Here is a 23,902-nt window from a genome sequence, read left to right on the forward strand (position 1 = left end):
CGTTAACCATGTCCCGAGTGCCAAAAAAGCAGCAAGGCAACGTCAACCGAAAAGCAAACCGGCTCCCACGCTCTGTGCTAATTTGATCTCCACTTCTGTTTCTTTTGCAGTTTTTGTTTTTTAATTTTTTCTTCTGCCCGGTATTTATAAATATTTTTATGGTTTTTCTGAATTTTTTGTTATTTTTCTGAGGCTTTTTGTTATGGCCCGAAAGGCAGCAGAAGTTGTATGCAAATGTTGGCCAAAGAGTGAAATGGAAAAAATCGAGGAATGAATTGTTGATGTGAACCGAGCGAAGATCGCTGCAAAATAATTGCAAACCTGGGTGTCAGCGCAGATATTGCCACATAAGGTAATAACAATATTTTGAAACATATATATAAAATCTGAATTTACAATTCTACGTTGGTTTAAATGGTTTATTCAACCATTAAAGCATTCAGAATTGCTTAGCTGATAAGATATAATTTCTAAAAATGAATTTTATAGTTTCAAAGAGCCGCTTTTGCCGATCTGTAAGTGCTGATAGATTTAACACCCATTTTTTCCATCCAAGGATTTGTTTTCCTTGTTATTGCGTATACGCCCCGTAACACTTCTCATTATTTTGCAGGCGGCAAGAGAGCGAAACGCGAAATCAACTTAAACATATGGATTAGCATGTAATATGCCACATTCGCACACAGGCACACTGCCAGACACACACACACACACACACAGAAACACATACACACACACGCACAACACAGGGATTGAGACAAAGACATAGACAAGCCAGCCAATTGAGCAATTGCCACAGCCAACAAATTCAAATTGAAAATGTGAGCAAAGCAAGCAAAAAACCAAAAAAGAAAAAAAGAAAAAAAAATGCAGAAAAAAAGGAAATAAAACGAAACTCAACCGCAGAGTGTCTTGTTTGAAGTACAAACAAAACTTCAATTGGCTGGCGGGGATTGCAAAAGGGGAATGGAAAAGGGGGCTCCATTCAGTCAGTCGGCAATTTCAATTTAGGCATCATAAAAAACGAAACGGAGAATCGCAAATTATTCAGTATAATATTGCAAATTAAATTAAGCAGGCTCCCAGTGATCAATCTGTATTTAAAGCCCCTTTCACTTCACTCACCGCTATGGCATCCATCACCGCATTAACCATTTTCCTTGATTTGTATCTTTTGGTTCTGAGATTTGTTTCTCTTTTAACTTCCAGATGTCTCCTCCTGCTCCTCCTGCTCCTCCTCCTCCTGAACTTTTATTGTTTCTTATGTTCCTTATGATTTATTTGACAGACGGTCAAACATTTTGCACAATTTCGTTGGGCTGCTCGTTTGGTCCCAGTTCCGATTCCGATTCCAATTCATTTGGCTCCTCGGACTCGTCTGAATCTTCCTTCTCCCCGCCTTTCAAATCTGTTGACATTTAATTAACGACAGGTGGTGGTCACCGATCCGCGGGGAGGTGGGTTCCTCGACTTGTACGTGCTCCTTTGCCTGTGGGCAGAGAATATATGGAAAATGAGTTATGGATTTTAGTGGGTACACTATAAGTGGGATCTGGCGGTGGGATGGATCGCATCGATTTCAGATTTAATAACATGGCGAATCGAAATGCAAAAAATAATGAGATCGAAATGAAAGAGTAATAATTTGGTGGGAGTACGATCTATGGTAAGTAGTTGATTGGCAAAGCCGAGTTGTGACTTTAACCTTTTTTCTGCAAACGAGAAAAGATACGTCGGCAGATGTGTATTTGCTAGATACTTTAGGGAACTATGACTCAGATAGCTGCCAACTTTGCCGACCCTCAGACTGAATAATGGAGTATTATTTACTATAAACAAAAAAAAAAAAAACCTTTACTACGCGACTGTCTGAAAGTGAATGTACATATCTGCAAGATACATTCATACGTTTTTTAATTAAAACCCGTGGACGACGACTGGCTGTCCAAACATTGGCTCCAAGTTTGTTTGACAATGTCCGTGCCCCAAAACCCCAATGCCCTAACCCCGCTACGCATTTCATGGCGATAATTCCGATGTACATGTTGGAAAAAAAGAAACAGAAACAGAAACTCAAGCTGAAGCCGAAGTCGAAATGAAAGTGAAAACCGAAATAAAATGAAAAACTCGTTTCACGTATTTTTCCACAATTTTCCGCATTTTATGCTCATTAATTACATTTTCATTTCAATTTCTGCATTTACATAACCATTTCATTTCAGTTCATTCCATCTGTCCGCTTAACTTGTCCCTCGTGCTTATTTATTTATTTTTTTTTGTCCACATTTTATAGCTTAAATGCTGAACTGGCTCAAAAAGCCACGAAATTCCTCGGCCAGTTGACGGAAGTTGAATTGCAAATGAAATTTCAGATACAAGATACGCGTGTATATATACCATATATATAAGAGCATATCTGACGAATAGCAACCAGAAGTCAGTTGACTCCATCTGAAATGCATTCGAACTCAAACTCGAAATCGCTGGCAATCAAACGAGAAGCGTGAAAAAAATACAAGTCAACGATCCACTCCACCTGCCCAACCCCCCACATTTCCATTGCTTTTTTTTTATGGGGTATACCCCATCTCCAAATCACAATAGCTTTAAGTGCATACAAAATGAGCGTGTCGTCTTCAAGCTGTTTATTTGTATTTATTTGCTGCATAAATTGCCGATCAGAAATATACCGATGAGACGATGGATAATGCCGTACTTCAAATGGAATGGTACGCAAAATAAGCGAAGTTCAAGGTGGCATATAGAATTTCTTCTCGCGAAAAATGATATACAACTCCGAGGATTATGCACTTTATATTATATGCGCTTTAATTTAAACAAATAACTTTTAGCACTTGACCAACAAGGATTGGGGTAATTAATTCACTTTTAAAGGTGTTAAATTATTGTCTTTGCATACGTGTTGTTGCTTCTTAATTGTTTAAACAATTTTGTAATTAATAGACCACTTCTTTTGAGATTACACTCGACCATCTACTGCCCATCTAAACTGGTCTTTGCCTTTGTTGACCACTTATTTTTGTGAGCTCATTAGCCAAATGTGTTGGAAGAGTCGACGGAGATATTTGAAGCATGAAATATCAATAACGAAATCAATATGATACCTAACGAGTCTGTCGATCGGATCGATCTCATGGGTTAACATGATGTTCGATTCGGTGTTATGAATATTTCGATTTCGTCTCGGTTATTTATTGAATTTGTGTTAAGGTTAAATATCAGCATGAAATTGAAATGAATTGTGTTGTGTGATATTAAAGCGTTGGGCCCATTCTCAGATACGATTAAGCGAGAATCACGCAACGCTCGAAGATTTCGGCGGGCATATACGTCTAATCTTCTCGGAAGAGTAGAATCTTTATCGCTCCGTTCTTCTGGCCTTTGTCCCCGTTTCTTCGATAAACCAGCGTTCAAGTGTAAATTGAATGATAAGCCCGTTTACTGGGTTTCCAGACTCAGAAGAGAGAGAGAGAGTGAGAGAGACACTTAGCTCCCTCTCCTTCTATGATGATGATTATTTTAATGATGTTGATGATGGGCTGGATGGATTGGATGGATGGGGATGGATGGCCTTTCAATCTCAATTGGTCCGAAGGTGATTTTGTCGCCAAGGCGAAATCGATCGCATTTTGTGGCCTCTCAATTGATTTCTGAAGTAAATATATGGTTGCACTGGGAAAACTAAGTCAACAACTTCCCTTTTCCTCGACTATTTTATGCAATCAATTCAGAAAGAAGCGCTTGCTGCTTTCAATTAACAAGTTTATTTACAATTCCAATAGAATTATTAGTTTCCGACGATTCACCTTCAGTTTCTAGCAGTGTGTTTTTCAGAGTGCCACTTGCCAATTGAAATGCATGTGGGTCAGCCATCAGCCAATGGTTCCAATCAGCGAACAACAAGTGTCCCTTTAATCAATCTGCACAATTGCATTGGCGTCACTGCAATCGACATGCGATATGCAGCAAAGTATCGTTTATCTGTACATTCATACAATACGCTGCGGCGTATCTATATCTGTAGATACGGGCAATGCAGATCGCGTTGACCAAGGTCAGTTAGCGAGTGGTTAGACCAGCTCGTCGCATAAGTTCGGGTTTTTTGTAGTACCTAACTGAAAGGTGCCATAGCTTTTCGATCGGAGGAAAGAGGCGGCTTTTACTTTCCTCTAGACACAGTGAAAACCCACCGAGCAGTCAAGAAACCAGCAAACCAACAAACCAAACTGACGGAGAGACAATAAAACGACGACAGTTTGCACGGACAACAGACGCAACCAGGACAGCCAACCCAGCCAACAACCAGCCATACATATCATATCATATCAGCAGCCGTGGGCAAACAGAACGCACCAAAAAAAAACAAGCCAGAATGGTTGGGGTAGAGGGCACCGACCAGTTGATACCCCTTACCATTTAGTCACTGCATGTCCACACATGCTCTAAGCAATATAAATCCAGAAATAGTGAGAAAACTGAGTTCCTAAAACTGCAATCTCTACATCCAATAATTTGTATTTCATTCGGCCAGATCTTTGCCCAAAAGCCTTCTCTACACACAATGGCATGTTGCCCCAAGAGCCGGCTATCACATTTACGCATGGATCACTGGGTATGAAGGAAACATTTTGTTTGAAGCAGCGCATGGCAACCGAGAAGTGGCACCAACTTGCTGAAATCTTGAGGCGTCCAACGAAGAAGGAGGCGAACTAGATGAGGGACAGTAGGCGGACGAATTGGAATACGACTACGAATGCGAAGGCCTTGTTTATGAATACGCGGGCATTGTCTGAATGCGAGATGTGAGGCATGGCACAACCAGGAAGAGGTGGATATGGATGTGGATGTGGATGTGGATGCGAAGGAGAATTGGCTGGCCAAAAAGATACACAGCAAATATAGATACTTCTGCGGTCACAAACACACATACAGATACAGATACAGATACATTTACAGAAACAGAAACAGAAACCGATGCAGATACGGATCCAACACGGCCGTGTGTGTCTGTCTGTGTTTGGAAACTAAACAAGAAAATATGGACATATAGATTAAGACTTATTAAGGGAGCTCGAGCTTGGTAGTCGACATCAGATCGTTGGGAATGCCGACGGGAAAAATGAAAAGAAGCGAAGAACTCCGATGGAGAACTGTGGCATGTTGCATGTAGCATGTGTAGTATGTAGTATGTAGTATTTAGTATGTGGCATGTCGCGTGGGGTGACATGTTGCCCGATCTGCCGTCTGCCACAAAAACACGTGCACTCACTCGCAAATACTCATATATATATATATGTATCTGTAAGTATAAAGATACGGGAGCCCAGCTACAGATACTGTGCCACTTGAATTGAGGCAGGTTCAGCCCGCCGCACACTCATGGCCAATATTTGCCAGCAAATATGGTCGAAATCTATATTTAGACACCTACGATCCGCGAATCAACTGATCGATTCCCATCCACCGATCTCAATCTCCCTTCCCCCAAAAAAAAAAACAGAGAGAAGACAGAAAACCGGAGCGGATCGCTGTTAACTGGCTTTCTATTGGAACAGTTGGGCACAGCGGTTAGCGTTGATAGCCGAAAGCAAAACAAAGTCGAAACAAAAACAAGAGTGCGACTTTCAGACCTCGAGACTCTTGGCCAACTATTTTGGCTGCTGCTGCGCCCACATGGTAGTTCAACTGGTGCTAAAAAGTGATCGCCAAAAACTGATCGCACCGCCAATGCAGCGCATTAGTCAAAGCTGACTTTTTTGGCAATTTTTTTCGTATTTTGTATTTTGTATTTTGTTATTTGATTTCTTTTTTTTCATGCCATCGAATAATTTTAACTCGACATTGCGGCATTTCGTGTGTGGGTGAGAAAAGTTCGGTGGGGAATTTGACTGAGATCATTCAGCAGGGCTAAGGACTTATATAAGCACAGTCAATAACCATCGGAAATTATACCGATTTTATTAGAGTGTGCTCATCTAGCAGTCAATGAATTTGGTATTCACAGAGATCACTTGAGAATCATGAGTTGTATCCATTAAATGGACAAATTAGTTAGTTAGCTCGATCGCACATTTCAGCTCTATTAATTTATTCTTGGAACTAGTAAAAATATATTAACTGAAAAGAAAATATCCCAAAAATATCTGGGATCGCAACGATTCCTACGTGTATTTAAATGACCATCGCGATAAGCCAAAAAGCCAAAATATACGACTGGATTAGTGGGCATATACAGATGCGATGTTCCCATGCCGAGCGACGAGGATCATTAGCGAGGTGAGGTAAGCCACTGACGATCGCTATCATAATGCTGGCATGGCAAACATACATAAATACATACGTAGATATGCCTGCCAGACTGACTGACCAGCGAAAGCAACCCATTGATAAGACCGCAGACTATCTAAAGCTAATAGCTGTGACAACCGCAAATTGCATGAGGAATACCATAACGAACGGTGGGATGGTAGGGGAAGGTACAGGTAGTGGGACACAGGTAATGACAGTAAACATTCTCCAGTTATCAGCAATCCGCTGATGCACGCACACAGAGAGAAAATTAGGGCATGTTTCACGCACACCACGGTTATGGATATTATGTTAGATAATATAGATTATAATTGTTGTACCATTTTGCTCCATTTATATTTGTGTATCTTAAGAATGCCCAACAGCACAGTACAAATCTGATTAATTAATCAATAGTAATAGTTGGCCTTGTTTTCTCTGTGTACTTGTGGTTGAGCTAATATTGAGCTGATGTTGCGGTTTTGGTTTAGACTTGGAGCTCAGACTTAAGTTTTGGGTTTTTTCTTATTTTTTTTGTATTTTTGGCATGCGATAAGACTCGAGACAAAGCCAATTTCCGCCGACGATTTCATTGGGAAGATATGGAGCATAGGGGGTTATACATACATATGTGCTAACAACAGCTGATTAGCCATTTGAGCAATTTGCAGCACAATCAACACATTATCAAAATTTGAGCCGTTTCTCATCAGGTGCGTGATAGCAAGAGGGCGGTGCCCGATGAGGTGAGGAAATGACAACGGCGGCAGGAATGCGAATGCGAATCCGAATGCGAATGGGGTATATGTACATATGTATGTAGATGTACGATGGTACATACATATGGTAGGTGCTATAAGGTGGCCTGCGAATACCTGGCCGATTAGCAATCCACTGTCAAAATGCATTGAAAGCGAAAGACGACACTAAAGGAAACAGGGACCAAAGGTGCAATGTACCGGAGTGTGTAAGCCGAAGAGAACCAGGCACAATGTAAAGAAATCCAACGCACTTTTGGCGAGAGAGTCAAAAGAGCTTTTCACTCGGAAAAAAAAATAGTTACTATTTAGTTAAAGTGAAGTTTTACTCTTGTTCCAAAGACGTTTTACACAGATTTAGCATAATGACTCCAACTGGGAGCAATTGATGGCCAAACCAAATTCACCATCTTGAGTATGCACTGTATTTTCTTCGAGTGAAAGAAGGGCAAGCGATCAAGAGAGGGAGGGTGAGAGAGAGAGAGTGAGAGAGCGGGGGGAAGAGCGAAGAAAGGAGTCCGCGTGGTCGGTGAACTTGAACTTGTGAGAGGATGGGAACTACCGGTAAGTGGCTTCATGGATGGGCTCATCCTTTTCAATTATCACTTTCAATTAAATTACCAGGGCAACGCCAACGCCGCCAAAGTCGCAACCCGGGAGCCTACGAACTGCGAATCTCTAGTTCTCAAGATCTCTGGAACCTGCTCCAATTTTTGTGCGCACTCGCACTCATTCACTCGCCGACAAACTCCACTTCACTTTTCGCACTTAACTCGGCTGCTGTTGTTGTTGTTGTTACAAAACAATTAAATATAAATAACAACGTTGTGGCGCAAAAAAAAAAAATTAAAAAATAAATAAAAAAAGATGTGTATTTAATTGAGCGCGACACGCAGTGATCTTGTGCGACACAATATTTTTGTACTTCAGCTGCAGCACACAAGTTTAATTCTCGCGATCGCCTTACGAGTACGGGACTACACGGCTTTACGGATTCCGAAGATTACGGGTTCTATTTCCACAATTCTCCTTCGACGAACCCAATCGACCGACCAACCGACCGACCGACCGTTTGTGGCCGAGTGCGAACTCGAACTGAACTGAACTGAAGCCGCCGACAAAACGAAGATCGTCGCCGGCAGCAACAACTCGCTGCGATAATAGTAGCAGCAACAACAACAGCAGCAACAACAACAACAGCAACAACAACAACAGCAACAACAACAACAGCAACAACAACAGCAGAAGCAAAATTACGAGATGCGAAACGATGGCGCACAGTGGTCACAGGGCTACCGAAAACTCTCCATTAAGTTTATGGAAAATGTCAAAAGTACTTCACCCACAAGGTAAATGGAGCAAAACTATTCATCAATAATAAAACTATATTAAGAGGAATATTTAACTCAACAGGGTTAACACAGGGTTAAGGAAAGCTGTATCATATGTTTACAGAACATGTTAATAGGAATTTACTCCACAAGAACTGAAGTATTCATCAATAATAGTTTAGTAGTTAAACTATATTAAGAAAGAACTTAAACTTAATTGCATTGTGGTCACATGTCGGTCATAAGATCGTACATTTTGCAACATATTAATCACAACCATTTACCGAAAACATAACAATATACTAATACTTATGAAAGTATAATATCAATATAATATCTTAACATTTTTATCGTAGATCATCTTGGTCACTGTGGTTAACATCGGTTGTATGAAAGACAGCAAAGTTTTTAGCTTTGTTAAAGAAATATTTGATATTAAAGTTTATTCTTTGTTTTATTCATCTGGTTAAGATATTGGTTTTACCAGTCAACTTAATGTATAAAAAGTTCTATAAAATGTTCATTCCGTAAATTAACAATGTTTTAAAATGGAAATTACTATGGATGGATCGTTATATTGGTGTTTTAAGTTTACGAGATTTTCTTTTAAGAACCGCGGAGTTGGTAAAAATTAAATATTGCTCACCAAAGTAAATTATTAAGTGGCAGGTGCTGATTTACTTTCGATTTTGGAAAAGGTGCTTGTAATTATCAAAAATGTATGCTGTCCCACTTAAATTTATCGTGTAATGCAAAATAAGCTTATATTATTTTATGAGTTATAGCTGGAAACCGAAGCTAAGGCACATGGAAATCAAGAACGGTTATTTTGTAATATCAGTAATATTTTTTCACATGGTTCTGCTGACCAAATCAATATTTCTCGCTGTAAAATGAGACTTTTAATTGTCGGAAAATTATGACACCCATAAATTTTAATTAGCAATCTGTTCTTTTTACAGACTTTGGTTCACAATCTAAGAAATCTTAACAGATTCTCTTGATTCTTTTATCAATTTTACTATGGGATATGAATACATATTCATATCTAAAGATATATTATTGTGCTCAACAAGGTTATATCAAAGACACTAGAAGATTCTTCTAGTGTCTTTGGTTATATCTTGTTAAGAGTGCGACGTGTTTGTTTCGCTTGATTAGCGGCTTTGTTTGCTATGTGATCGCATTTTCTGATCGTACTTTTTTATTTTTTTTTTTACAATTTACCTTATATTGTCAGCCACAAACAATTTGAAAACGCTAAAACTGTCGATGACCGATAAGCACTTGTCGATTACCGATTAGCGAACGTACACTGCGTTTTGACTTCTCGAATTGGAAAGAAGCTTCTGATTTTGCACCTTCTTTTTAGCCCTTCCATTTCGAAATTCAGGTTTTCTTGACATACCCCCATACCCGCCCCATTTGTCATGTTGTTCTTGTTGTTGTTGTAAAGTGCCATTGTGTCGTGTCGTCGATCTCATTCGCAAATTATCTTTGTTTGCGAAATTGTAATTGTTTTTGCCGTGCACAATTCAGCAAGAAACCGAAGAAAAGGGCTGCTCTCGAAGTGGTATTACCCTCTGATAGTTATTATTTCTTCAACTGCGATCTTGACCATCCCAAAAATATGAAAGAAACAAAATCACTCGAAAGAACTGTAAATAAATAGATGAAAATACACAGCTAATTAAATAATAACATTTTCAGGTCGGGAAATAGATTATCATAGTCGACCTCAAAAGATCGATGCGTACCATCGATGATTATTTTATAAATGCCCTCAAGAGATCGATGATTTTTTTCTCAGTGCATGTGGAGTGCTCAACAGCGGCAGCTTCACTATTGTTGTACTCGATAATGGCTTTTCTGTTCATTTTTTTACTCGTCCCCAAAAGCGGGGCGTGTTCGTTGCTTTGTGCTTTTGTTTTGCTCTGTTGGTGCTGCCTTAGCTATTATTTTTGTTTTATTATTTTATAATACCTTCACATAGGGTATTTAAATATTAGGCAGAACTTCAAATGACCTATCCGCAAGGTAGAAGGTACATGCACTATTTCTGTTCTTGATAACTTTTCAACACCTTTCCGGTGATTACTGAGATTTTCAGTGCTTGTAAGGTAAGTTTAAAAAATGCAATTTTTTTGGGTAAAGAACCTACGGATCTCGACAACCTATGGACCTACAAATACACTACCTGTAAACTTATTTCTGGACCGTGTCCCAGTAGCAACACATTGAAGTATGCTCTGAGTCTGAGTTTCAGATTGCGATTCCTATTCCGATTCTGGGTTTTGTGTGGGTTGCGGATTGCCGCCGCGGCGACTGTCATTAAATAGTTTGTTTTTATGTTTTCTTTTATGCATTTGTTTTGCATATAAACAATAAACGATGGGTGAACAACAAATGAAACACATGAAAGCGAAAATAGCAACTAAAACAGCAGTTCAATTAACTGTTTTTGTGAGAAATGAAAGCAATCAGATTTCGATTATAGACCAAAGTGTAGGGCATAACTTGATAGCTAACTCTCGACTGGCATTACATACATTTTTTTTTTAGTTCTGTGACAGAACAGAAGTCTCCTACTTACGCTATGAATCTTTTGAATTCGCTTGACAATAGCTTTCAAATGGTGAGTGCTATTTTCCTATTCACTTTCGACGGAGAATGAATGACCGACCGCACAATCGTCCGATTAAGTGGCTCATTAGGCGCCGAGGAGGTCATGTGAGCCATTTAGGCAAATTGCATAAGCGATCCGATCCACTCAAGTGCCTTGCTGTCCCAGCACAATTACACGCCGTACAATGGGCGTTCGTAAACGAAGATATTGTGGCAGAGCACACCTGTGATGGAAACACCACCATCCGCCCCGGTAGACTAATGGAATTTTAACGTTACGAAAAAGGTGGTTACCAAAACCACCCACTGGAATCCAGCATCCAAGGACCAGGATTAATGCGAACGTGGGGCGCATGTTGCTAATGTATCTCTTATTAGCGGACATACGCATTCCCATCCCTCATTCTCGTTCCCGTTCCCCGGCTCATCCTGCCCATCCTGCTCATCCCCCTGTGTCCTGCATCCTGTGTCCTCGGCTAATCCAGTGGAAACATCATTTTGAGCACCTGTTTAATTGCGTTAATCACCAGGAGCAAACATTATTGCCCGCGCCATCAGATGGCGGAATGATTATGACTGGGGTCCTCGGACCCTGATTTCCACGCTTTTTTTCGCCCTCAGCACTTTGACCTTTATCCTGGATCCTTGGGGTCGGGGTAATGCTAATTTTTATGTACTTTTTCTGGCACGCAGCTGGATGGAAGTGTCGTTGTTTTGCCTTGGGACCTTAATATTCCTATCTTTAGTCACATAAAAACATTATCACAAAAAGGCGACTAAGTCCAATATATGGGACATAGAAGTTCTTTGTTGCGTACCGATTTCAAAATAAGTTCAAATCCCAATTGATGGGATTTTAGATTTTGTTAAACATTTAACATTTTGTTAAAACATCCTCTCCCAGAAAAAAAAGACCAGAACAAGCCAAGCTAAAATTGCCACTCCCTTCAGTCGAAATTTATACATATTAAATCGAATCGAATTGACGATGAGCCAGTACCTGTTTAAGGTTCTCATCGTGGGTGACACCGGCGTGGGCAAATCCTCCCTGATGATGCGTTTCACGGAGAACAAATTCCTCGAGAACTACGTGTGCACGGTGAGCATGGATATCAGGGCGAGCTACGTGGAGCTGCTCGAGGGCAAGATGATGCTGGAGGTCTGGGACACCACCGGCGACGAGCGCTTGAAGTCGGCGATGCCGTCCTTTTATAATGGTGCCCATGGAGTACTGCTCGTTTACGACATAACGTCGTCCAAAAGTTTCGAAAACATCGGTGGCTGGCTGAAGGAGATCATGCGCATGTGTCCGGATAAGCTGAACGTCGTGCTGGTGGGGAACAAGTGTGATGATCTGGACCATCGCCAGGTGGACCCTGAGCAGGCCCTCCAATATGCCCGTCGTCGGGGATTCTACTCTGATGAGGTTTCCGCCAAGAGTGGCGAGAATGTATATAACTTATTCCGTTCGTTGACATTTGACATGCACGATCGTATTGTGCGTCACGGGAGGTTCGAGGACATTAGAGAGCTACCGGATGAACCAATTAATCCAGCTGACACAGATCGCCAGAGGGGCAATGACCCCAATACCTGCTGTTAAGCAGCGCGACTTCATTTGACATTTTTATCGTTAATACATTTTATAATTTCTATAACACAATAGCACAACAAGCTCCGTAAACTTCTTGCCTAATGAAAAAATCAAATATTTGTAATGTGAAACGGGAAGTTTGCGAACAATTAACATAAATAAAAGTTTCCCAGTTTGAATGCAGGTGGATAGCGCATTTTGTTACAAATTCAACGATATATGATGATGTTCCACTTTTGCACAAGTATTTTTATTCCCATCGAAGAAATACTGATTATTTATTACCAAACGAACAAAATAAATATGTTGTCTAAATCTGATATTATCCAACGGGAATTTACCCTATAACTTGACCAAAAAAGGTGGCACAGCTAAACTAAAGATAAACATAGCTAACTATCCCTATCACTATTTTTATGATTCCCAAAAATAAAAATTCTAACAAATTTTCGCATTTTCGATAAGGGGTACTAGGGAATTCCACTTTTGGACAACTATTTTTATTGCTATTGAGAAAATACTAATTATTTTTTAGCAAAAAAAAACCAAATAATAATATTGCAAAAATTCGAATATTTACAAACGGGGTTTTCTCCATAACTTGGCTAAAAACGTTATCACCGCTATCATGAAGACTGTTTTGTGCTGCTAATAAGCATAGCTAACTATGCCTATCACTACTTTTATGATTTCAAAAAGAAAAAATTTTACCAAATTTTTGCATTTTTGATAAGGGGTACCATCATCAAAATTTGCGAAAATTGGCAAACAAAATGAATTTCCAATTTTGAACACAGGTCGATAGGCAATTTTGCTACGAATTCAACGAAGTATGACATTCCACTTTTGGACAACTATTTTTATTGCTATTGAGAAAATACTAATTATTTTTTAGCAAAAAAAAACCAAATAATAATATTGCAAAAATTCGAATATTTACAAACGGGGTTTTCTCCATAACTTGGCTAAAAACGTTATCACCGCTATCATGAAGACTGTTTTGCGCTGCTAATAAGCATAGCTAACTATGCCTATCACTACTTTTATGATTTCAAAAAGAAAAAATTTTACCAAATTTTTGCATTTTTGATAAGGGGTACCATCATCAAAATTTGCGAAAATTGGCAAACAAAATGAATTTCCAATTTTGAACACAGGTCGATAGGCAATTTTGCTACGAATTCAACGAAGTATGACATTCCACTTTTGGACAACTATTTTTATTGCTATTGAGAATTATACTAATTATTTTTTAGCAAAAAAAAACCAAATAATAATATTGCAAAAATTCGAATATTTACAAACGGGGTTTTCTCCATAACTTGGCTAAAAACGTTATCACCGCTATCATGAAGACTGTTTTGTGCTGCTAATAAGCATAGCTAACTATGCCTATCACTACTTTTATGATTTCAAAAAGAAAAAATTTTACCAAATTTTTGCATTTTTGATAAGGGGTACCATCATCAAAATTTGCGAAAATTGGCAAACAAAATGAATTTTCAATTTTGAACACAGGTCGATAGGCAATTTTGCTACGAATTCAACGAAGTATGACATTCCACTTTTGGACAACTATTTTTATTGCTATTGAGAAAATACTAATTATTTTTTAGCAAAAAAAAACCAAATAATAATATTGCAAAAATTCGAATATTTACAAACGGGGTTTTCTCCATAACTTGGCTAAAAACGTTATCACCGCTATCATGAAGACTGTTTTGTGCTGCTAATAAGCATAGCTAACTATGCCTATCACTACTTTTATGATTTCAAAAAGAAAAAATTTTACCAAATTTTTGCATTTTTGATAAGGGGTACCATCATCAAAATTTGCGAAAATTGGCAAACAAAATTATTTTCCAATTTTGAACACAGGTCGATAGGGAATTTTGCTACGAATTCAACGAGGTATGACATTCCACTTTTGGACAACTATTTTTATTGCTATTGAGAAAATACTAATTATTTTTTAGCAAAAAAAAACCAAATAATAATATTGCAAAAATTCGAATATTTACAAACGGGGTTTTCTCCATAACTTGGCTAAAAACGTTATCACCGCTATCATGAAGACTGTTTTGTGCTGCTAATAAGCATAGCTAACTATCCCTATCACTACTTTTATGATTTCAAAAAATAAAAATTTTACCAAATTTTAGCATTTTTGATAAGGGGTAACATCATCAAAATTTGCAAAAAAAATGAATTTCCAATTTTGAACACAGGTCGATAGGGAATTTTACTACGAATTTAACGAGGTATGACATTCCACTTTTGGACAACTATTTTTATTGCTATTGAGAAAATACCAATTATTTTTTAGCAAAAAAAAAACAAATAATAATATTGCAAAAATTCGAATATTTACAAACGGGGTTTTCTCCATAACTTGGCTAAAAACGTCATCACCGCTATCATGAAGACTGTTTTGTGCTGCTAATAAGCATAGCTAACTATCCCTATCACTACTTTTATGATTTCAAAAAAAAAATTTTTACCAAATTTTTGCATTTTTGATAAGGGGTACCATCATCAAAATTTGCAAAAATTTGCAAAAAAAATTAATTTCCAATTTTGAACACAGGTCGATAGGGAATTTTGCTACGAATTCAACGAGGTATGACATTCCACTTTTGGACAACTATTTTTATTGCTATTGAGAAAATACTAATTATTTTTTAGCAAAAAAAAACCAAATAATAATATTGCAAAAATTCGAATATTTACAAACGGGGTTTTCTCCATAACTTGGCTAAAAACGTTATCACCGCTATCATGAAGACTGTTTTGTGCTGTTAATAAGCATAGCTAACTATGCCTATCACTACTTTTATGATTTCAAAAAGAAAAAATTTTACCAAATTTTTGCATTTTTGATAAGGGGTACCATCATCAAAATTTGCGAAAATTGGCAAACAAAATTAATTTCCAATTTTGAACACAGGTCGATAGGGAATTTTGCTACGAATTCAACGAGGTATGGCATTCCAATTTTGGACCTGTTTTTTTGTTGCTATCGAAAAAATAGTCATTATTTTTATCAAAAAATTGCAAAAAGAAAAAATCTGATATTTTCCTTAAAACTTGGCCAAGAAAAGTGGTATATTTAAAAATGTAACCTTTGTGTGTTTGTCATTTCGAAAGAAATGTTGGAGGATGTGTAACTGCGTTTTACGAAAATCCTTCAATTATTATATCGTCAAATAGTTTGCCCATTCCTTTGTCCTGGACAATCAACCCCCGTGTTTTACGTGCGCCTTATTATCTAGCCCCTCCTCCAGGAACTTGGCAATCAAATCTTTTCGCAATTGCACGCCCCAATTTACTCGGGCTTACTTTCATGTCTTGGGAGAGGCCATATAAGTGGGCGGGGCCTGCTGGCCGACAAATGGGTCCAAAAAATCGAAGGACCTTGCCCTCATCGTTATCGTCCTACGACTTTAAGTGGGATAGAGCGTCTAACATTATATACTGCTTATGATTGCGTATTCCTCTTTTCTTATGCTCTCTGCTCTGTGTATGCGTTTGTGAGTGAGCTTATAAGTAAGAGCGAGATAATAATATTCTTATTCCTAACGGGGATATGATCGTATGCTTCTCTCTGCCACTATGGGCTTCATACCTAAGACTATGCTCTACATGGTACAGTGGGCCTTATGAGTGTTCATCCTACCCACAAACATCATATGTAAGTTGACTCTTGCCATTTATTCAAGTTATTCTAAAGGGCTCTTAACAAAAAAAAAAAAAAAACGTCATTTCAATGTTATGCACATAATAATAAATAAGATGTTTTCTGTGGCAATGAAGTGTGTCAATGGAACGGCGACAGTTCTTACAGAGAATATGTATGCTTAAGCTACGTGTGCCAATGATTCGAGAGCTAAGGCGGTGGCGGATTGACCTTCTTGGCGTATTTAGAGAACAGCTGCGTCATCTTGCCAAGCAGTGCATCCTGACTGGCCGTCGACAAGTTACCGACGGCGTAGGCCCAGTTCTTCACCACGAGATCCGGACTGCAGGTGGACAAATTGATCTCAGGCAGGAACTCCTGCGGCTTAACTTCCTGAGTGTTCTTCGCAAGCGATTTGTTTAACTGGTTGAGCTGCTGTGGCGTGCGGACTGTTAACTGGGCGTTCGGCTTCACCTGCTTATAGATCTCCGACATGTGGTGCAAGTACTTGTGGCCCATTGTACATTGATTGTTTGGATCGGCGATCTTCAGATTGCGCATCTCGCGCAGAGCGTACTGCAGACCAAGGCGGCAGTCGGTCACTGCAAAATATTTAGTTTTAATCAAATGTCTAAAGTGACTTATTTGAAAACGATTACCTGTGGCATTCAACTCCTTTGATACGCGAACCCAGGCGGTTCGCTTGTCCAGAGTGCTCGCCCGCTCGTAGGTGTTTGGTTGGCTACGTAGTTGCTTACACAACTCAAACGCCTCAATGGGGGATAGATTGTGACAGGTGACATTTCTCGCTGGGGTCGAACGCTTTCGGGCGGTCGAGATATTCTTGTCTTTATGAGACTTGACGGTGGCGTTTGACGCTGGCTTGCTTTCGCTTGTCTCTTTGGGCACGGAAACGCCATCAGGTACAGGAATAGGTTGGGCATCGGGTGCCGAAGCCGGAGCCGGAGCTGGAGTAATTTGAGTGAGCGTAGCAACACTTCTCACGCTATTCAACTTGCCGGTAAGCAAGCGCTTGGCCTCCTCCGTCTCCCATGGCATGGGTTCTTTGGTAAGGCCCGTTAAAAGGCTGGTCGGTGCGGATTTGGTCTTATCGGTAGGATCGGAGGACGTTAGAGCCTCGTACATGCTGCAGCGCTTCACCTCCTCTGACATCTTGTTGTGCACTATATAGTAGTAGGGCTCGAGCGGATGGTAGCGCACATTGACCAGAAACCTGAGTTGCTCCAGTGCCTGCCACCAGTTATGTGGCCAGGGATTTTCGATGCCGCGCTCTAGATCATCCAGGTATGTGCGGAAGGCGAACTTAAACATTGACCAAATATCCCGATGATTGACTGCAAAAGAACAGACAATTACTAATAAATTATTGGCTTATAACATTGATTAAACATACGATTTGGGAATTTAAGGCGGGCCTCCCGCCACACCTCCTGCTTCTCCAGATTCGTTAACTGGGGCGGAGCTTGAGCATCTTCGCCAGGTCGCGGCTTGCGCAAATCGCAGTAGAGATGCTCGTGCTTCGCGAAGAAGCGTATTACTGCCGGCAACACGTCCTTGTGCTTCAACCACTGGTACTTTAGCGCTATCTCGTCAAATTTGCCAAACAAGCGATTTGATTTTTCCCACACTTTTACGCTGGCCTTAAACGGGCGCATCAGTTCCGACATCGGCGCAATCATGGGGAACACACTCATGTTGCTCGCCAAAAATTTCCAGCATGCGCGCACAGCTTCCTCTGCAGGAGAAAAGAAGATTAGTAACGTACGAGCCAAAGCTTCCAATATTTATAGTTACTCCTACCTGGCATGTGAAACTTCTTGGCGATAGCCTGCCAGAACTCAACGCACTTGGCCGCCAACTGTGGATTATCGTTGTGCAGCTGCGGCACAGCCATCACCTCGCGGATCAACGTCGCCGTCCTAACCATATTAAGATTATACCGAGTATCCTGGTTGCAGCACCAAATTTGCAATACATTCCCAGTGGTGGGATTCTCGTGCAGACACACGGTTATGTCGCCGAGCGGCAATTTCTCCGGCTGACTGCCGAGAGATGCGGATCCGGCTGCAGTTGCTTCCTTAGCTGACTGCGATGCTGTTGTTGCCTTGGCTACAGTCGGCAATTTGGCTGGTGTCGCCACTGGTGCTGATATGTTATCCATGTCCAATGTTTCTAGTGCTGCTCCCACAGATTTAGCCTGGCTTGCTAATGTGCCCCGTATTGTGGCATATTTGTCAGATGCAGCTTGTGTTGCAGATTTAGGAAATAATGGTGTTTTACGTATGACTCGAGTTGTTTGTCCAGTGGCGATTGGTGGCGTAGGTACAGGTAGCTCAGTTGCTGGTTCTGCTGCAGGTTTAGCCATCCTGGTTGCTGTAGGTACTGCTGCCGGTACGATTGGTTGATATTTTTTGGGGTTTCCTAGTGTTGTTGCTGGCAATTTGGACTTTGTTGGTATTGTCTTTGCTCTCGCTGGTTCCCCAGTTGGTGCAATAGGAGCAGCTGCAGGCGAAGATGTGCTTGGCAGTGATCCCATTGACTTGCTGAACGGAACGCTATTGCTCTTGCCATCCCAAGCGCATTTCAGTCCCGGCTGGTGTATTTGTACCATAGGAGCTGCAGTGGGTGTTGGCAGATTGCTTTTAGCAGTAATATTCGATGGTGCTGTTATTGGTACAACATTGGGCAGTGTATGTTGCGGAGCTGGTGAACGTATTGACGATGGATTTTGTGGCCTAAGCGTTCCGCTGAGCAGTTCTCCCAGTGTCGATACTGGCCCTCCGTATACCCTGTCTTGAGTTTGAGCTGGATTGGTTGGATTCGTCGTTCGAATTACAGTGCGGGGGACTACTGGTGCCATTTGAGGGATACTGGGCATTTGAGTCTTCGTATGGAGCTTAACCTGTAAGCCAGGAATCTGCGGGATCTGTGGACGCACTTCAGGCGGCTTTGCGTTTAAGCCCGCCATCTGATTGGTGGTGACAATGGGGGACACGCCCGTTCCCATAGCTCCCGCCGCCTTGGACGAAATTCGTACGTTGGGCGAAAGCTTTAGGGGTATCTTATATGCCGAGCTCACACTGATGGCGGACGTGATCTTGGGAATCACAAACGTGGGATGAACTTGATCGGTCGATACACTCGAACTTACGCTGTTGGTTGCGGCGGCGGATGTGTTGTTAATGGCTGGCCCAGAGGACCTCCTGACATTGGGGAAGGTGGGGCCAATGCTTGTGGCAGTGCTTGCACTGTTAGAAATGCTTGTGCTGCTGCCTTTTGTGGTGGGCGGATAGACAATAGCCAATGGCATACGTGCCAGCGCCTGTGTTTTGGCCGGAGGCTCCCCCGCCAATGTTATGGCGCCGTTGGCAGTGCGCTTTAGTGCGGGACGGGCCGTGGAATGAGAGGCAACGTGCGTGAGGGCTTGACTTATGGAGCCCTCAAAGAACCACTTGTCTTGCAGCTGATAGCCGGATAAGCGCATGGCCTGCAATTCGTGGTAAAAGGCGCGCAGCACCAGCCAGGTGACCTCGCAGCGCTCGTGACCGCTCATCACTTCCATGCCGACCTTCTGCCAGAACTCGTCGTAGCGCGGGGGTTTCACCTTTTTGTACAGTGAGTCCTCCGTCAGCTGAACTAGTTCTGGCATGTTGCGCATCGTGTTGATCAGCGCCACCACGCTGTGGAAGTGCTCGATGGGCTCGTGCCAACCGTTTTGCAGGTACTTGGAAGCCTTGCATACGGTGCCGCGCATGCGCTGTATGTGCGGTTCCATAAAGTCCATCAACCGGCACAGCTCCGAAGTGCCCATATGACGTGGGCGATGGATTAACTCCCATTCGTAGCGAGTCTGCAGCTTTAGCCAGTACTTCATCAGCTTGGTGGCTTTGTCATGGACTTCGTTGGAAATGGCACTCCAGATTAGGCCGCGATGTCGTGTGTTCTGATAGCCCGTATATGTGGTATCGTACAGAAGGGGATAGGCATTGACTGCCTCTATGAGGCGACGCTGTAACTTGCTGCAACGGTAGTTATAGGTGGGGTCCTCCTCGAGATCGACATCTATGATGTCAACTGGCGGATCCTCCACCAACTCCACATCGGGCAGGGTTTCACTCTCAACCACCTGCTCTGTTTCAATAATCTCTGTCGGCTGGACCTTGTCGACAATCAGTGGGTATCTGGACACATGGGGATACAGGAAGCGCATCTCCTCCTCGTATTGCATGCAAGGACGCCAAGGACGCAGGGCCCCCCGATCGCTTTGGATGGCACTGCGATGAAAGGCCCTTAGACGACGAACATGGCGCTGATATTTATAGCGCAGCTCTGACCAGGCTGTCATGCAGTTGTCCATATTAGTTGCCAGGTGGTGGGCGATTTTTTTCCATTTTTTCTCCCTTTGAGCGACGTTGTGGAATTTCGGATGCCGGGCGTCATACAATAGCGGCTGGTAGCTTACCAAAGCGATGAGCCGCCTCTCAGCCATATAGCTTTGCAGGATGCCGCCATCCCTAGATTCCGGATAAGTGCTTCTGCTGAACGGATTTGGGGCCTTATCGTCATCCACGCCATTCGTCTTTTGACCAATTGTGTCAGCTTTGAGGAAACAAAAACGGAAGTTAGTTGAACGGAAGACCACGTGACCAACTGTCGGACTTACAGACAATGATCTGGAAACCATTTTCGTTGGCAACAGGCTCCTCCTCCATGTCCTGGACACCTGATAGCGCTCCAATCTTGGGTTAAGCGCGCTCTTTCCCCACACAAACCGTCGAGAATTCTCGAAACGGAGAAACCGGTGGCCAATCCGCTGGAACCACTGCTATATCTTCACTCTTTTGTAGCAAAAAACCACTTGGAGATGGTTTGGGAACAACTTGCAACTACTGGATTATTAATTGCAAGCGTAGATTTCTACGCAAATAAGGTTTCTTGCGACGCCAGAAAGTCGGCGGTTGCAAACGCGAATTGCTCGAGAGTGTTATCGACCATCGATGCCGTTATCGAAACATTCGATAAGTATTTGGATTTGAATTTGTATTGCTAACCATTTTTGTTTTGTGTTTTCCATTACATTTAGGTGTAATAACCTGCATAACCTTATTAAGTTCAAAATTTGTAAAGCCACAGTTTAATTGCGACCCATATGGATATCAGTGGACTTATCGATAGCAGTCAAGCGCTGAGAGCAGAGTTCTTCGTTAAGTTCTCCCACTTGCGAGCACTACAATCTTTTCGTTCTGGCAACGCCGCTACCAGTCAGCTGTTTAGCCGGCCCGTTTCTCAACGAATGTTTTCATAACGCGTTTTTCATTCAAATTCAATTGAATTGAATTAATTTACAACCAAAAATCGCTTCGAAACATGTGGGCAAGAACAAACTGCCTCTGGCGCAGTGTGGGCCGCCTGGGTCGTCTGGGCCGCCAAGTATGCACGACGAGCGTTTCACAAGCGCGAATTTTCGCGGACCGAGAGAATCAGTTCGCCCATGGAATCCTTATGGATTCTCTCAAACCGTATGCAATACTGCGTCCTCGGGACTCCGCCTGGCAGGAGTTGCCCGCCTCTGAAGGCTTCATGCGACCACAGCCAGACGCCAGTGCTGCCGAGCTCTATGCGGACTTTTTGGGCCTGGTGAGGCACTGTAACCGCATGAAACTACAGATCAGCGATAGCCTATACGAAGCATTCACCCGTTGCTTCTGTGAGCAACTGCATCGCCTTACGGATGAACAGCTTCTTGGTTCGCTTAGTGCCTTGGCCGAGCTGCCCGTACCGGAATCGCCCAAAGCCAAGAACTACATGGAGATATGGAATACCCTGGACATCGAGTGCTGTCGCCGCATCGAGCGTTGGTCCAGTGAACAATTGCTACTCGTGAGCGATGCCTGGTATCGTCTTGGTCTGGTCAGGATCGGCGAGTACGTGTGGCTGGCGCTGAAGAAGCTGGGCCGCAAGCTGAGAAAGCTGCCGCCTGAGCAGCTCGTTCACTCCATGTTCCTGTGCAATCTGCTGCGCCGACCCGTCTTCGAGATGTTCGATTTCGAGTTGAATCTGGCCCGCTGCGTGGATCAAATGACGCTGCCCGAACTGGGCGTAATGGCAATGGGCTTCTTTAAGACACAGACGCCTATCAGAAATCCGGAGCTGCTGACGCAACTCTATCAGCGATTAGACAGCGAGCTGGACACCGTGGAAGACATTGTCCTGGTAGCGCTGCTCAAGGTGCTGCGGTACAGCAGCAAGCTGCCACAAGTGGAGCCGCTAAAGCAGATGCTAAGCGCTCTGGAGTCGCAAGTGGATCGCGTTTCCCTGCTCACGTGCCTCCACATGGCTCTTCTGGGCTGCGAACTGCAAACGTGCAATGATGCACTGGTGGAGCGCATACTGCTGAGATTCGAGCGTGAGTTAGAGACTGCCCGCCTAAAGGATATGGAGCGCATTTGTCTGGTAATGGCCCTTTTCAATATTACTACTAAGTCGGGTGTGGAACGCCGGTTGGCAGAAAGACTGCCCGATTTACTGCGCCAGCGAATGGAGGAGATACTGCGCCATCCTCGCTGTTTCTCCAACTGCCTTCAGTTTCTCACAATGCGTGGTGTTTACGATCTTGAGCTTTTGGGCGTGGCGCTGGAGCCGCGTTTCCTGAAGCACGCGTACCCAAGCGGATTGCCCGGGCGTGAGTACTTCCATTTGGACGGGTTCGCACGCCTCCTGGGGCAGGAATACCAGGGAGCACTGGTTACCGAGAAGCAACGCCTGCAGATGGGCCGCATGTACACGCAGTACATCCCCGATCGGGACGGGCGCTTCAAGCTGAACAGTACCGATCGCATTCTAGTGGAAATACGGGATGCGATCGCCATGATCCACCGTCCCGTGACCTTCAAGCACATCCTGCCGCAATACGATCGATGCGATGTAGTGTTCTGCTACGACCGCCGGCAACGGAAGGCGGTGTCCATAAGCGGTGAGGCCTGTCAGGATTACAGCGGTGAGATTCTCACCCGGAGGCACTTACTGGGTGAGAGGAGGGCTGCGGATGACCAGCTGGTCACCGTGATTATCGTTGTTGCCGGCTGGAACAACGTAATCCGCGATAAGGAGCGGTTCACCGGCCAAATGGATATGAAGCTAAGGCAACTGCGGCAATTGGGACATCAGCCACTGGTGGTAAGCTTTTCATTATTCTATCTTACTTATATTAAAATGAAAACATCCTCATACTTCGAACAGTACGGTCAAGCAAGTGAATGTCTCTGTCTCTTTCATTTTGAATTCAATTTATATCCTTTTTATTCACAAGCTCTCTCTTTATCTTTTTATACGAAACGAACCTATTTAAATGTACCAAATTTATATATCTCCTTAGACTGCGTGTTGTATTATTATAATTATTTAATTGTCTAATATTTTCCTGCCTTTTCCGCAGATCTATTGGCACGAGTGGCGGGAACTGGAGAACTCAGCTGACCGCCAGGACTTTCTGAGACGCCGCCTTAGCCAAATGGCAAAAATTTAGCAGGAAATAAAAACGGCAATAGAATTGATATTAGTCAGTCATTAGCATTATCTGAACATTGTA

The 23,902-nt window shown here is 42.4% G+C and overlaps 4 protein-coding genes across 5 annotated transcripts in view; 2 read left to right on the top strand and 2 right to left on the bottom strand.

Annotated features, from left to right (window-relative positions):
- The window catches only part of LOC117148588 (protein sprint), an 87,473-nt gene extending 79,526 nt beyond the window's left edge, over positions 1-7,947 (bottom strand). For both annotated transcript variants that reach the window (XM_033316063.1, XM_033316060.1), the window contains exons 1-2: positions 7,689-7,947; positions 1,126-1,489 (exon numbers count right to left, since the gene is read on the bottom strand). In XM_033316063.1, coding sequence (XP_033171954.1) covers positions 1,126-1,155 — 30 coding nt within the window. In that variant the 5' untranslated portion in view covers positions 1,156-1,489; positions 7,689-7,947. The remainder of the gene's footprint in view (positions 1-1,125; positions 1,490-7,688) is intronic.
- A 4,007-nt stretch (positions 7,948-11,954) lies between these two features.
- On the top strand, positions 11,955-12,841 carry LOC117147658 (ras-related protein Rab-13-like). Its single transcript, XM_033314634.1, has one exon. The coding sequence runs from the start codon at positions 12,012-12,014 to the stop codon at positions 12,624-12,626; it is 615 nt and encodes a 204-aa protein (XP_033170525.1). The 5' UTR covers positions 11,955-12,011; the 3' UTR covers positions 12,627-12,841.
- Positions 12,842-16,305: 3,464 nt separating this feature from the next.
- Positions 16,306-21,302, bottom strand: LOC117148578. Its single transcript, XM_033316045.1, has 5 exons — positions 20,978-21,302; positions 18,115-20,913; positions 17,708-18,049; positions 16,953-17,648; positions 16,306-16,895 (listed from the first exon to the last, which is right to left on the bottom strand). The coding sequence occupies exons 1-5, from the start codon at positions 21,024-21,026 to the stop codon at positions 16,504-16,506; spliced, it is 4,278 nt and encodes a 1,425-aa protein (XP_033171936.1). The 5' UTR covers positions 21,027-21,302; the 3' UTR covers positions 16,306-16,503.
- Positions 21,303-21,570: 268 nt separating this feature from the next.
- On the top strand, positions 21,571-23,867 carry LOC117148579 (FAST kinase domain-containing protein 5, mitochondrial). The gene is made up of 2 exons (XM_033316046.1): positions 21,571-23,490; positions 23,750-23,867. Exons 1-2 carry the CDS (start codon positions 21,682-21,684, stop codon positions 23,837-23,839), a joined length of 1,899 nt encoding a protein of 632 aa, XP_033171937.1. The 5' UTR covers positions 21,571-21,681; the 3' UTR covers positions 23,840-23,867.
- Positions 23,868-23,902: the final 35 nt, after the last annotated feature.

The sequence above is a fragment of the Drosophila mauritiana genome, chromosome X (assembly GCF_004382145.1).
Source record: "Drosophila mauritiana strain mau12 chromosome X, ASM438214v1, whole genome shotgun sequence".
Taxonomy (NCBI): Eukaryota; Metazoa; Arthropoda; class Insecta; order Diptera; family Drosophilidae; genus Drosophila; species Drosophila mauritiana.

Excerpts from the sequence above, each read along its gene's own strand:
- LOC117147658 (XM_033314634.1), top strand. The coding sequence starts at position 12,012 with ATGAGCCAGTACCTGTTTAAGGTTCTCATCGTGGGTGACACCGGCGTG.
- LOC117148578 (XM_033316045.1), bottom strand. The coding sequence starts at position 21,026 with ATGGAGGAGGAGCCTGTTGCCAACGAAAATGGTTTCCAGATCATTGTC. Across the intron at positions 18,050-18,114 it reads CAAGAAGTTTCACATGCCAG|AGGAAGCTGTGCGCGCATGC; the intron begins GTAGGAGTAACT and ends TTTCTCCTGCAG. Across the intron at positions 16,896-16,952 it reads AAAGGAGTTGAATGCCACAG|TGACCGACTGCCGCCTTGGT; the intron begins GTAATCGTTTTC and ends AATATTTTGCAG.
- LOC117148579 (XM_033316046.1), top strand. The coding sequence starts at position 21,682 with ATGTGGGCAAGAACAAACTGCCTCTGGCGCAGTGTGGGCCGCCTGGGT. Across the intron at positions 23,491-23,749 it reads TGGGACATCAGCCACTGGTG|ATCTATTGGCACGAGTGGCG; the intron begins GTAAGCTTTTCA and ends CCTTTTCCGCAG.